The following is a 13,113-nucleotide window of genomic DNA, read 5'->3' as shown; positions in this document are numbered from 1 at the left end:
TTATAAAGCTGTATGAGGTATTTGTATATTTTGGAGATAAATCCTTTGTTAGTCACTACGTTTGCAAAGATTTTCTCCCATTCTGTGGGCTGTCTTTTTATTTTGTTTCTGGTGTCCTTTGCTCCATATGATCCAGCAATGCCAGTCCTGGGAATATACCCAGAGAAAATCATAGTTTGAAAAGATACATCTATCCCAATGTTCACTGCAGTACTATTTACAATATCCAAGACATGGAAGCAACCTAAATGTAAATCAACAGAGGATTGGATAAAGAACATGTGGCACATATATACAACGGAAAATTACTCAGCCACAAAGAAGAATGAAATATTGTCATTTGCAGCAACATGGATGGACCTAGAAATTATCATACTAAATGAATGAAGTAAGTCAGACAGAGAAAAACAAGTATCATATGAGATCACTAATATGTGGAATCTAATAAAAAATGATACAAAAGAACTTATAAAACAAAAACATACTCAACCGTTTTTGTTTTTGTTTTTGTTTTTTTTTTGGTCTTTTTAGGGCTGCACCCGCTGCATATGGAGATTCCAGGCTAGGGTTTGAATCGGAACTGTTGCTACCAGCCTAGGCCAGAGCCACAGCAACGCCAGATCCTTAACCCACTAAGCGAGGCCAGGGATCGAACCCCACAACCTCATGGTTCCTAGTCGGATTCGTTTCTGCTGCGCCATGATGGGAACTCCATACTCAACCATTTTGAAACCAAATTTATGGTTACCAAAGGAGAAATGTAGCGAGGGAGGGATAAATTGGGGGGCGGGATTGATATATACACACTACTATACATAAAATAAATAGGTACCAAGAACCTACTGCATAGTACAGGGTAAACTATTCAATACTGTATATAACCTATATGGGAAAATAATCTGAAAAGGGATACATGTATACCTGATTTACTTTGCTGTACCCCTGAAACTAATACAACTTGTAAGTCAACTTTACTCCAATAAAATTTATTTTAAAAAATCACATTGGCCTCAGAAGAAGAAATAATAGTTATCTATGCTAAATATAAATCCAGGAGTTCCCTTGTGGTCCAGTGGGTTAAGGATCTGGCATTGTCACTTCAGCAGCTCGGGTCGCTGCTATGGCTAGGGTTTGATCCCTGGCCTGGAAGGGGATCAAAAAAAATCCAGAAATATTCGTTTAGAGTTAACCAAGGAAGAAATCCCACAACTGCATGCAATATTATTAGATTCAAATAAAAGAGATTTTAAAAGGTTATATATTCTTTTCTTTTTTTTTTTTTTGTCTTTTTGCCTTTTCTAGGACCGCTCCTGTGGCATATGGAGGTTCCCAGGCTAGGGGTCTAATCAGAGCTGTAGCCACTAGCCTTTGCCAGAGACACAGCAATGCAGGATCCGAGCCTCGTCTTTGACCTACACCACAGCTCACAGAACACCAGATCCTTAACCCACTGAGCGAGGCCAGGGACCAAACCGCAACCTTGTGGTTCCTAGTTGGATTCGTTAACCACTACGCCACGACGGGAACTCCAGAAGGTTATATATTCTATTGCTACTTAACACACCTTTTACCTTGATAAGTAATTATATCTGTCAGAGCAAACAAAAAGCAAAATACATACTGCTGCACAAATTGTGTGCTTAAGTAGTTGAAACATTGTTTTGTCCAGATGAGATAACCAAGCTCTCTGTATCCTGTAAGCTGAAATATCTTTATTTCTGAAAGGAAAAAAATACATTGAGGTTTGTGAAGTAGTTTTCATTTTCCTAAAATCTTTGGGAATTCTGAATTTATACTTCCTCCTCCTGTACCTCCTCATCCCCCACCCTAGGACTGACCTAATGAGGAACATTTGGATCTGGTGATTAGAACTAGTCAACTGCAGAATCTAGTCAGAATGAAGATATAAAATACTTGAGAATATTTACCTTGAGATTAACAAAAGTCCTGGCTAAAACTTTATTATCAAAAGGCACACGTGCACACACACACACATACACGAACACACAGAAACAAATGTGCTTTATAAAATGATTCATGACCTAAAATGATCCCATTATTGTTCATTCTTAAAAACACTGTCCAGGAGTTCCCATCGTGGAGCAGTGGTTAACGAATCCGACTAGGAACCATGAGGTTGCGTGTTCAATCCCTGGCCTGGCTCAGTGGGTTAACGATCTGGCATTGCCGTGAGCTGTGGTGTAGGTTGCAGACGCAGCTTGGATCCCATGTTGCTGTGGCTCTGGTGTAGGCTGGTGGCTACAGCTCCTATTAGACCCCTAGCCTGGGAACCTCCATATGCCTTGGGAGCGGCCCTAAAAAAGGCAAAAAGACAAACAAAAACAAAAACAAAAACCAACACTATCCAACTAGTTGAAGTGCTATGAGAATAGAACATACAATAGGTGAAGCTACAGTAGGCCCAATTTTCTTCTGGGAGTGAATGACCATGCCCTAAAAAAGGAAACTCCCTTCTCTGATCTTTGTTTGAACCAGGGTCTTCTCAGTCAGGTCAGAGTATTTTTCTACTTTTCATCATGTCCCAACACGGGCAGACTGTAGGGATCTCACTCTCCAAGAACTAGCCCCTTTGAACCCCATCATTACACCTCACATGGCTACATGCGAAGGGGGTAGGCACTCCTGTTTAATGCCACTGTTGACTCGCAAAATGCAGATGATAAGATGTTGAATAGAAAAGACCTCAAGTATGGAAACATACCCTTCGATACTAGCCAATGCCATTTATTAGCTGTTTAACCTTTTGCAAATCAATTACCTTCTCCTAGTTGCTGCTTGCTCACTTATGAAATGTAATAATAAGACTGCATCACAGGGTTGTGTCAGGATCAAAGAGATGTGTGTTAACATGCTTTGTTAGTTATGAAATACTATAATTATAATAATTATTCTTAAATTCAAAAGTAATTTTAAAACACACAAAACCCCTCTAATTTACAAAACAAGAAGTGTTTGATGTTAGCTGGGTAAATACTATATGGAAACTGTCCAGTTGTGGAAAATGATACAAGGTGAAAGACAGCTACTTACTGTTGTTTTCCCTTTGTCTTTACAGTATTTGACAAAGGTACTTTGGGACCTTTTCCCAAGGCTGGATTTTCTGATTTTGGAACACCAGTAACTGACGTCTTCATGGAACGACTCATTTTCCTTACAATGAAGTACTCTGAAAGTATATAAATTAAACATTTGAAGTCGTAATCTATATTATTACACTGTCTGGATGAGACTCAAGTGGCATACGATTATTGAGCTAATTCCAGAACCCTTGAAAAAGTAAGGTTTCATGGATCTCTTAATGTTGCTTACATTCTTTCTGTACTAAAAACAATATGATATATATATGGGAAAGACAAATGGATCTATCCATAGCCGCCTATGCGGTCTCCTCGTTTCCAGTCTTCAACCTCCTAGTCATCCTCTACTCGACAGCTGGAGTTAACTTTTTAGAGCAATAATCCAAACTTAAAATCTCAATTTAAAATCTTTTAGGGGAGTTCCCGTTGTGGTGCAGTGGTTAACGAATCCGACTAGGAACCATGAGGTTTTGGGTTCGATCCCTGCCCTTGCTCAGTGGGTTAACGATCCAGTGTTGCCATGAGCTGTGGTGTAGGTTGCAGACGCGGCTCGGATCCCACGTTGCTGTGGCTCTGACGTAGGCTGGCGGCTATAGCTCCGATTGGACCCCTAGCCTGGGAACCTCCATATGCCACAGGAGCGGCCCAAGAAATGGCAAAAAGACAAAAAAAAAATCTTTTAGGGACCCCCATTTCCTCCAAGCTAAAGTCTAGACTCCTTAGAAGTGCATTCAAGGAGTTCTCTTGTGGTGTAGTAGGTTAAGGATCTGGCATTTTCACTGCTTAGGTCACTGCCATGGTGTGGGTTCGAGCCCTAGCCTGGGAACATCCATATGCCAGGGACGAGGCCAAAAAAAGAGAAATGCATTTATGTCTTTTCACAATCTAGTTTCACTCTCTTTCAAATCTCAAAATACCAACTTTCCATCAGCATCCTTTCTATACCATCTGTGAGAACAAGAACTTACCAAAATTAATGTTTTGTAATTCTGTGCCGCTGATCATGACATTTTTTTCCACCTAGATTGACTTCCCTACCACCAGTAAACATCAATTCATCCTTTAGGACCCGAGGTAATTGATGCCTCTTCTTTGAAATTCTCCTCCTTCTATTTTTTACAGAACTACTCACTGGTGTCTCCAAGGTCCCATAATACTGTATGTGTTTTTCATTTACATTACCTCTCACATTGCATCAAAATTTTGTTTCTTGGCTGTCACCCCAACAAGCATGTTGAAGGCAGGAGGCATCCTGCTAACTATGAAATTCCCAATGCCTAGAAGAGTGGAGGGTTTTTACATGCTTTCTAAAAGCTTTTCATCCTAGTTTTATCACGGAACATCTGTGAGACTATGGGCAAGTCCCTTAATCTCTCAGTAGCTCAGTTCCTTGCCTAGTAAAGTGAGAGCATGTGTAGTAAGTGATCTGATTCCACCTCTGATTTTCTATCCTTTGATACATTACTCCAATTTGGAAGCAGTTTCCAATTCTTAGTAACTGCCTAGTGTCTTGTACTAAACCAGGGCCTCTTTATCTTTTCTTTTGGTGCTGTGGACCCCTATGGACAAACTCCTTCTAAGAACTATGTTTTTCGTTTAATTGAAGGATAGTTGATTTACATTGTTGTATTAATTTCTGCTGTACAACAAAGTGATTCAGTTATACACATATATGTGTACATACAGATACACACACACATATATATTCTTTTTCATATTCTTTTCCATTATGGTTTAACACGGGATATTGAATAAGAATTATGTTTTTTTAAACCCATAATCTAAAATATATAGGGTTACAAAAGACTTCAATTATATTGAAATCATTGTAAAAATATTTTCAAAAACAAAATTATAGAAATGTCTTCTTTATGCATTAAATAAAATAAAAAATGAGAGCTCTAATAATTACAGTACTTGTGAAGTGGTAATGAGCAGAAATGATATTTCAAGAAATCTGCTGTGACTATAATATGATATGAAAATATCTGTGCTTTCTACTGATGACAAAGTCATAGGTACCGCTGAACTACTGTGGTTACCTACACCACAATTTAAAGAACTGTTAAAGTTCAGTTATAGGTTAGTGAAAATAAAGTTGTAATTTTTCCCCAAGTTCATGTACCTCCAGAATTAAGAATTTCTGCCCTAACTTACCATTTATAAGTCACACTCTTATACACATATGACATTCCATTACTGATGCAGAGCCTTCAGAGTCTCCTAAATAGTTCTCCTTAGGTATAGGGAAGGCTAGGGATATACAATTCTCTTGAGAAAGAGAAAAGTAGCCCTTAACATCTGGGAGCTGGCCTGGCACCCACACCTGGGCTTTCGTGTTAGCCCTGGCTTCCTAGCACCACCCAATCCAGAACAAGGACTCGCTTCCCTGAACTCACCCGCAAACCCCCCAACCAAAGCCCCAAATCCTAGAATAAATCTAACACCCTCTTACTGAGATGCCCCACCGTTTCCCAAGGGTGCGTTCTCCTGGCACCAAAGAGAAATGAACTCAGCTTGTTCAACTACAGTATTCTTAGTGATCTTGGCTGGAGAGCAGTGACACCGCACCAAACTCCCAAAATCTTCTGGATGCCTGCCCCGGATGGGCTTACATTTGCTGCGGGATTAGAATGAAATACAGAATGAAACATGAAATACAACCCCGGTATGAGACACTACAACAGTTGTTTACTTGCGATCACAGGCTTTAAAGCCAGGCTACTGAGGTTTGAATCCTGGCTTCCCACTTTCCTTCTGTATGACCTTCCACATATTACTTCTCTGAGCCTCGGTTTCTTCATGTATTTGACGGGAGATAATAATCGTGCCCACCTACTTGGGTTGTTGGAAAGAAGAGTATGTGTAAGGAGTTTACATCAGAGCAAGTTACATAGTAAACGCTGTTGGTGGTTGCTATTCTTGTTAATAAGATAATTTTTGTCATTATTACTTATTTCTACTCTAATTAAAGGACAAACATTTGATTCCCTGTGAGAAACATACGCTTAAGCATTTTAAAGAAGAAAAAAATGTCGGGCTCTTTCAAGACTAAAGGACAAGGCAAATTAGTTTAAATTTAAAATCTTGGAAATGGCTAAACAAGGGTGAAAAAAAAAACCCCACAAAACTAAAAACCTTTTGTGAGGTAAATCCAGGCCCCCGAGGTCGGTAGCTTCCGGCTGCGAGGCTTTCGAAGCCACCAGAGGCCTGCCGAGCGCCCCCGCCCGGCGGCCTCCGCACACAGGCTTCCCAACCCACGCTGCTGGCGCCCAATCACGGCGGCGAAGGCCAATTCCCAGCACGGCTCTGCGCTCGGCGCCTCCCTCCTAGCGCCCCCGCGTGCCGCCCACACTGAGCTGGCGCTTTCCCGCCGCCTAGCAACCGCCGGCGCAGGGGCGGAGCCTCCGGAAGGCGGGGCTTGTGTTCGCCGCCTGAGGCGCGACGCGCTGCAGCTCAACGACGCTGCTAGCAGCCCAAGCTTCCGAGTTAAGCCTTAGCGGGATCGAATTGGCTGTACGCCTGTTACCCGCACCGCGGCCCGCTTGCGGTCGGAGGAATCGGGCCCTAATCGGCCGCCGTAGTTACCTCTCTATAGTGGGCGTGGCCGAGGCCGGGTGACCCCGCCGGAGCCGCCGCTGCCAGCGACATGTTCAAGGTGAGAGTGTCGAGCCGGGTCACAACTGTCACCGCCCCTTCCCGGCCGCCTGCAGCTCTCCCCGCGCTCTTTTGGGCCTCTCTGGGAACCAGAACTGGCTCGCTTTGAGGCTTTTCCCGCCTCCGGGCTGCCTGTGTCCCGGTCCCGAGGGTCATTCACCGGTCCGCCTGGAGTTTGCGGTTGAGGCACAGGAGGCGGGAGATTCGAGGGTGGTGGGTTGGGCCCTTTGGTCGTGCTCTCGGGAATAAAATGTTTTAAAAAGTTAAAGTATCCCTCACAGTATCCACACTCTGGCTGGTGCCCTCTTGAGTTCGTGAGTAGGGTTAGGCCAGCTTAGGGCACCGCGGGGTTCGGCTTTGGTTGTGCCGGGCAAGGTCAGGTTTTAGAACCTGGTATGAATGGGGGAGGTCACCTTCGGCGAAGCTCCTGCAGGAAGTCGGGGAGACTGGCATGGGAATGGAACGGCTGGGTTAGGGGAAGAAGCTGGACTTTCTCCTCCCCAGTGAACATTATATAGTATGGACAGGTCGAGCCCCTTCTTTACAGTTTTTGAACTCGTGTCCTTTGAAAGACTTTTACAGTGAAGACTGTTTCGAAAATCTGCATTTTAACATGAAGCCATTATTCTCCTTCAAAAAAAGTAAATGATATTTTTTATAATGAAGAACAAATCGCAAGCTACCAGAAATGAGTCTACAAAATTGAGTCAAGAAGCATTGTACCCATAAAAGACTGCTAATGAAATCTCAGAATTATACTACTCATTTAAAAGTGTTTTTTTTTTTTTTTTTTTTTTTTTTGCCTTTTTCCAGGGCCGCTCCTGTGGCATATGGAGGTTCCCAGGCGAGGGGTCTAATCAGAGCTGTAGCTGCCGGTCTACGCCATAGCCACAGCAACGGGACCTGAGCCGCGTCTGCGACCTACACCATAGCTCAGGGCAACTCAGGATCCTTAATCTACTGAGCAAGGCCAGGGATCGAACCTGAAACCTCATAGTTCCTAGTCGGATTCGTTTACCCCTGAGCCACGACGGGAACTCCTTAAAAGTTTTATTGAGTGCCTACAACGTGCTTTGGGTACACTGGGACAGGCTCTAAAGTCAGAATGTGGGTTTGGCCTTCCATTCCTGGAGTTGCCACGTTCTAGATGTGTGACCTTGAGCAAGTCACTTAACCTCTCTGAGCCTGTTTTTTTATTGGTGAAGTTAGGGAAACAACATTTACCTGTAGGCTTGTTATAAGGAATAAATAAGTTAGTATGTGTAAAGAATTTGTAAGAGGCCCTGGCACATAGAAGTGACATCCAGGTATTTGCTTTTATTTTGTTTTCAGGTAGCTCACAGTTTAGTTAGGACAACAGATCTCATAAGCAACTTGGTTTTGTTTGATAAATTTGTGTTGAATACCTATTATGTGCTAGGAGCCTGGCTTAGTTTGAGGGTTGCAACAACAAAGGGTACACTGTGTTGCGACAATAAAGAGTATGCTGTGATCATTTCATATGGTTATCAGCAGTGTTCTGTGGTGGTGAAAAGGAGAGTATCATCTCCTCTGTTTTACCAAGGGTTCTTAAGCTGTGGTTCTTGGCCCCTTAGAAGGTCTGGATAGAATTAAGAGGATCTTTAAATTCTGGCAGGGAAAAAAAAAATCAGTTTCATTAATCTGCTGAAATTTAGCATTTCTTTCAGTTATGAATGTAGGTTAACAGTTTCAATTACCAGTTTCCAGATAATGACCTTAAAACAACAGTGATTTATTACTTCTCACCATCTATAGGTTGTCTGGACAGTTCTGCCGGCATCCTCTAGTGACAGAATTCAACTGGTGGCTATACTATGAGGTAGCCTTACTCTCATATCAGTGGGCCTGGGGCCCCTCAATGTGGCTGTTTTGGGCTCCCTTACATGGTTACTGGGTTCTAAGAAGCCTAGTCCCGGTGCATAAACACATGCTTATATCGCATTTGCTGATGTCAAAACAAGTCACATGGCCAAGGCCCGAGTCAGTATGGTGTGAGGTTACAGAACAGCACAGATACGAGAACATGTGGTTCATGGGGAGCAATTAATTAAGTTACTACAGCCACAAACTAGTGGTAGTCACCAATAGAAGTCAGCAGGACCAATGCATGTCACAGACATTTTCATATCACATTACAGTGGTTCCAGATCTCAAGATATTTATGCTTATCACTGCTTTAAGATTATAGTAGTTATGGGACTTCCCGTCGTGGCGTAGTGGTAACAATCCGACTAGGAACCATGAGGTTGCTGGTTCGATCCCTGCCCTTGCTCAGTGGGTTAACGATCCGGCGTTGCCGTGAGCTGTGGTGTAGCTCGCAGACGCGGCTCGGATCCTGCGTTGCTGTGGCTCTGGCGTAGGCTGGTGGCTACAGCTCCAATTGGACCCCTAGCCTGGGAACCTCCATATGCCGCCGGAGCGGCCCAAGAAATGGCAAAAAGACAAAAAAAAAAAAAAAAAAAGAAAAAGAAAAAGATTATAGTAGTTATAAGACTCTCTAATAGGTTTTTTTAACTTAAAGAGCTAATAAAGAAGTACACATTACTATATCAGATTTGGGGTTTTAAAAACAACTATATTGCAATATAATTGGCATTTATAAAATGCAGTTAGAAGCATTATTTTGAGAAGGGGTCCCTAGGGCTTACCAGACTGCCAAAGAAGATGGTGGCACAAAAAAGGCAATGAACCCCTGGGGACTTCAGGTGAGGCAAGTTTTGAAAGCCAGGAGTTCCTCAGGTGGATGAGCCACGGAACAGCAGCAGTGGTACTCCATGGGGGAAGTGCTGGTAGATCAGTTCTTCTGTATCAAGGGAAAGATAAAGGGAGCTGAAATTGTTGAAACATGTACTTTGAGTCGAAAAGCTCACAGCAGACCTTGTTGGATACCAAAATTTAAGGAGGAGTATGAGGAAGAGGGGAGCCCAGAGATTTTGAGAAGCAACCTGATAAGTAGAAGTAGGAGCACCAGAGTGATGTTTAAACAATTAAGGGAGGGAAGTTTCAAGGGCAGGCTATGTTAGAATGCTCTCAGGTGGGAAAATCCAACTGCTTAAATAGTAAGGAATTTTTTTTCACAAAATGCAGAGGAAGGGTGGACTTTACTGGGTCAACATTGTTTTCAAGGTCCCCATCTCTTTTCTTGGCTTTCCACAGTTAGACTGGTTCTCCTTGTGGTTGTAAGATTGCCAGTAACACATGCTTTCCCATTCACTAGAGTAAGAGAGAGAATAAAACTCCCAGGCTTGAACTACAGTTTCCCTTCAATCTGATTGGACCAACTTAGGTCAGGTATTTGGCCCTGACCCAATAGCTAGTGCTAGGGGAATGCCATGCCCTGATGTGCCTAGACTAAGCAGAATCAGCCCAGGATGGGGTCAGTTTACCTTAATCAACTTGGAGAGAAATGATTCCTTGAGCACAATGGGGTAGTGGAGACTGGATGTGTAACAACAATGTCTATTAGGAAGGATGAGTTAGATGAGCTTGGAGAAGTGTTTGCTGATTTGGGCAATTTGGAAAGCTTTCATGATGGTAGTGAAAGCTAGATTAATATGGGTTGGTGACTGAAAGCTGAGTAAATGAGGTTTATAAGCTTGACTATCAACAGAAGGAGGGGGAATGTGGTAGCTAGAAGGACATGCTTGGTCAAGATTCTAAAGTCGTTTTGTGAGATTTGGCAATGCTTATGGCCTCTGGAGGAATGTGGGAAGGGAACTTTTATAAAAGAGACTCCCTTGGCTTTAAAAAAGGATATTCCCTTCTACTAATGAGATGGAAGGGAAGGAAGGGTGGGAGTGATTAAAGACTAATGGTCCTCAACTGGATGGTACCACCTGCCTCAGGTATGTCTTAGAAACTTGGGTGACTCTTCACATTTTTATTTGTGTTGAACATTTATTTATATATGGAAATATAATGCATATAAATCTTTCCTGTTTGTTGTCTGTTGTGTTACCATAAAATAAATATACTGTCTCTCTTTTTTTTTAGACTTACATGTGTAGGTAGGTGATGAATTTTGCTTCAAGATAATAAAACTTATTTATTTTATTTATTTTTTGTCTTTTTGCCTTTTCTAGGGCCGCTCCCGCGGCATATGGAGGTTCCCAGGCTAGGGGTCTAATCGGAGCTGTAGATGCCGGCTTACACCACAGCCACAGCAATGAGGGATCCGAGCCGCGTCTGCGACCTACACCACAGCTCACGGCAACGCTGGATCGTTAACCCACTGAGCAAGGGCAGGGCTCGAACCAGCAACCTCATGGTTCCCAGTCGGATTCGTTAACCACTGTACCACAACGGGAACTCCAGCAAGACTTATTTAAAAAATTATTTGTCTAGTTTTCTACACACTGCAGCAAGCAAGAAAGAAAATTACTTGTCATAAAATGGCATTGTTAGGTCTTATAGGTGAGAACCAGTGCTTCACAGACTTTTTTTTTCTTCATTTTTGCTTTTTATGGCTGCACTTGGAGCTTATGGAAGTTCTCAGGCTGGGGGTTGAATTGGAGCTGCAGCTGCCGGCCTACACCACAGCTCATAGCAATGCTGGATCCTTAACCCACTGAGCGAGACCAGGGATCAAACCCGCATCTTCATGGATACTAGTGAGATTTGTAACCTACTGAGCTGGAACTCCTTCACAGACTTTAATGTGGATGTGACTCTTGTTGAAATGCAGATTCTGATCTAGTAGGTCTGGGTAGGGGCCTCAGAGTCTCCTTTTTTTTTTTTTTTTTTTTTTTGTCTTTTTAGGGCTGCACCCACGGCATAGGGAGGTTCCCAGGCTAGGGATAGAATCGGAGCTACCGCTGCCTACGCCAGAGCCACATCAACGCCAGATCTGAGCCATGTCTGCGACCTTGACTGCAGCTCACAGTAATACCGGATCCTTAACCCACTGAGCGAGGCCAGGGATGGAACCCAAGTCTTCATGGATGCTAGTCAGGTTCATTAACCACTGAGCCACAACAGGAACTCCAGAGTTTCCATTTTTTAACAAGCTCCTGAGTGATATAGATGCTGCTCATCTCCTAGCATACTTTGAATAGCAAGAACTGAGGCAAATTAGTAGATAGATGGTTTGTGTTTTTGAGGTGAGTGGTATCATGAGCTTGGTAGGATTTGGAAGAGACATTGACCAGAGAACAGAAGATATGTGAGAAGTTCCTATTGTGGCTCAGCAATAATGAATCCAACTGGTATCCATGAAGGTGCAGATTTGATCCCTGGTCTCCCTCAGTGGGTTAAGGATCTGGCATTGCCTTGAGCTGCAGCATAGGTCACAGGTGTGGCTCAGATCCTGAGTTTCTTTGGCTGTGGTATAGGCCGGCAGCTACAGCTCCGATTTGACCCCTAGCCTGGGAACTTCCATATGCTGTGGGTGCAGTCCTAAAAAAAAAAAAAAAGGCTTATCATTTTGTATACACTACACTACACTTGTATACACTACAAGAAGATAGGTGAGAGGCTTTGAGGGCTCTGCTGAGAGCTATTACCTGTGATCTATCATGACTGCAGCCTGGGAGTGGGGATGAGCAAATGGTAGGGTTTGAGAGTTACCAGCTTGGGTCAACTAGGACCGGAAGGCAAAAGAGTTGATAGTATAGGTATTGGTGAAAAAAGTACAGTGTGCGAGGCTAGTTTTGTACATATACAATAAAATATTTAAACTCTAACCATCATTTTGATTTAGCAGTCCATCTTCAAATCAGTAGGGGGCACTGGTGGATTACAAAATACATTTGAAAAGCTGCCCTGTATTTGGATTCTATTGCAGGAAGTAACTTTCCCAGGTGCTGCTGCAGGAAGTTTGAATATTGACTGCATATACCCAGTCTCCAGATTCATGTTACTAGATTTCATTCATTGCATGAATATTTATCACAGTTCAGCCGTGGGTTAGGCACTCTGCTGTACTTGGTGGATATAAATGTAAGGACCCATTTTTTACCTAAGAGAAAGTCCCCAAATTTGGCTACACATCAGAATTATTTGTGAGACCATTTCCAAGGCCCTGCCTATGGGTCTAATTTCGTTTTTAAGTGACATCCACGAACCTCTAGTTTCTTTGTTTTTTGTTTCGTTTTGGCCATACCCATGGCTTGCAGAAGTTCCCAGGCAAGGACTTGAACCTGAACCACAGTAATGACAACCCCTGACCTTAACCCACTGAGTTACCAGGGAACTCTTCAGGAACCTCTAGTTTTAAAAAAGCCCCCCAGGTAACTGTGAAACTTGGGTTTCAGGACCTCACAATGCAGTTAGTGGCACAGATCAGAACAGTTCATTCACATGCAGTGGGATAAGTGCTCTGGAGTAAAAGGGTTGGGAA

At 43.0% G+C, this 13,113-nt stretch overlaps 2 protein-coding genes across 2 annotated transcripts in view; one reads left to right on the top strand and one right to left on the bottom strand.

Moving 5' to 3' along the window:
- Window positions 1-3,534, bottom strand: part of CXHXorf58 (chromosome X CXorf58 homolog) — a 31,074-nt gene extending 27,540 nt beyond the window's left edge. Inside the window, 2 exon segments of the mRNA XM_021080584.1 lie at window positions 1,622-1,718; window positions 3,052-3,534. Of these exon segments, the coding sequence (XP_020936243.1) occupies window positions 1,622-1,718; window positions 3,052-3,167 (213 nt within the window). The 5' untranslated portion in view covers window positions 3,168-3,534.
- APOO (apolipoprotein O) overlaps window positions 6,496-13,113 on the top strand; it is a 64,638-nt gene continuing 58,020 nt past the window's right edge. The window contains exon 1 of the mRNA XM_005674464.3: window positions 6,496-6,756. Coding sequence (XP_005674521.2) covers window positions 6,748-6,756 — 9 coding nt within the window. The 5' untranslated portion in view covers window positions 6,496-6,747. The remainder of the gene's footprint in view (window positions 6,757-13,113) is intronic.

The sequence above is a fragment of the Sus scrofa genome, chromosome X (assembly GCF_000003025.6).
Source record: "Sus scrofa isolate TJ Tabasco breed Duroc chromosome X, Sscrofa11.1, whole genome shotgun sequence".
In the NCBI taxonomy this organism is placed as follows: Eukaryota; Metazoa; Chordata; class Mammalia; order Artiodactyla; family Suidae; genus Sus; species Sus scrofa.
Note: the sequence above shows the minus strand (reverse complement) of the source record. Positions and strands in the feature narration are given on the sequence as shown.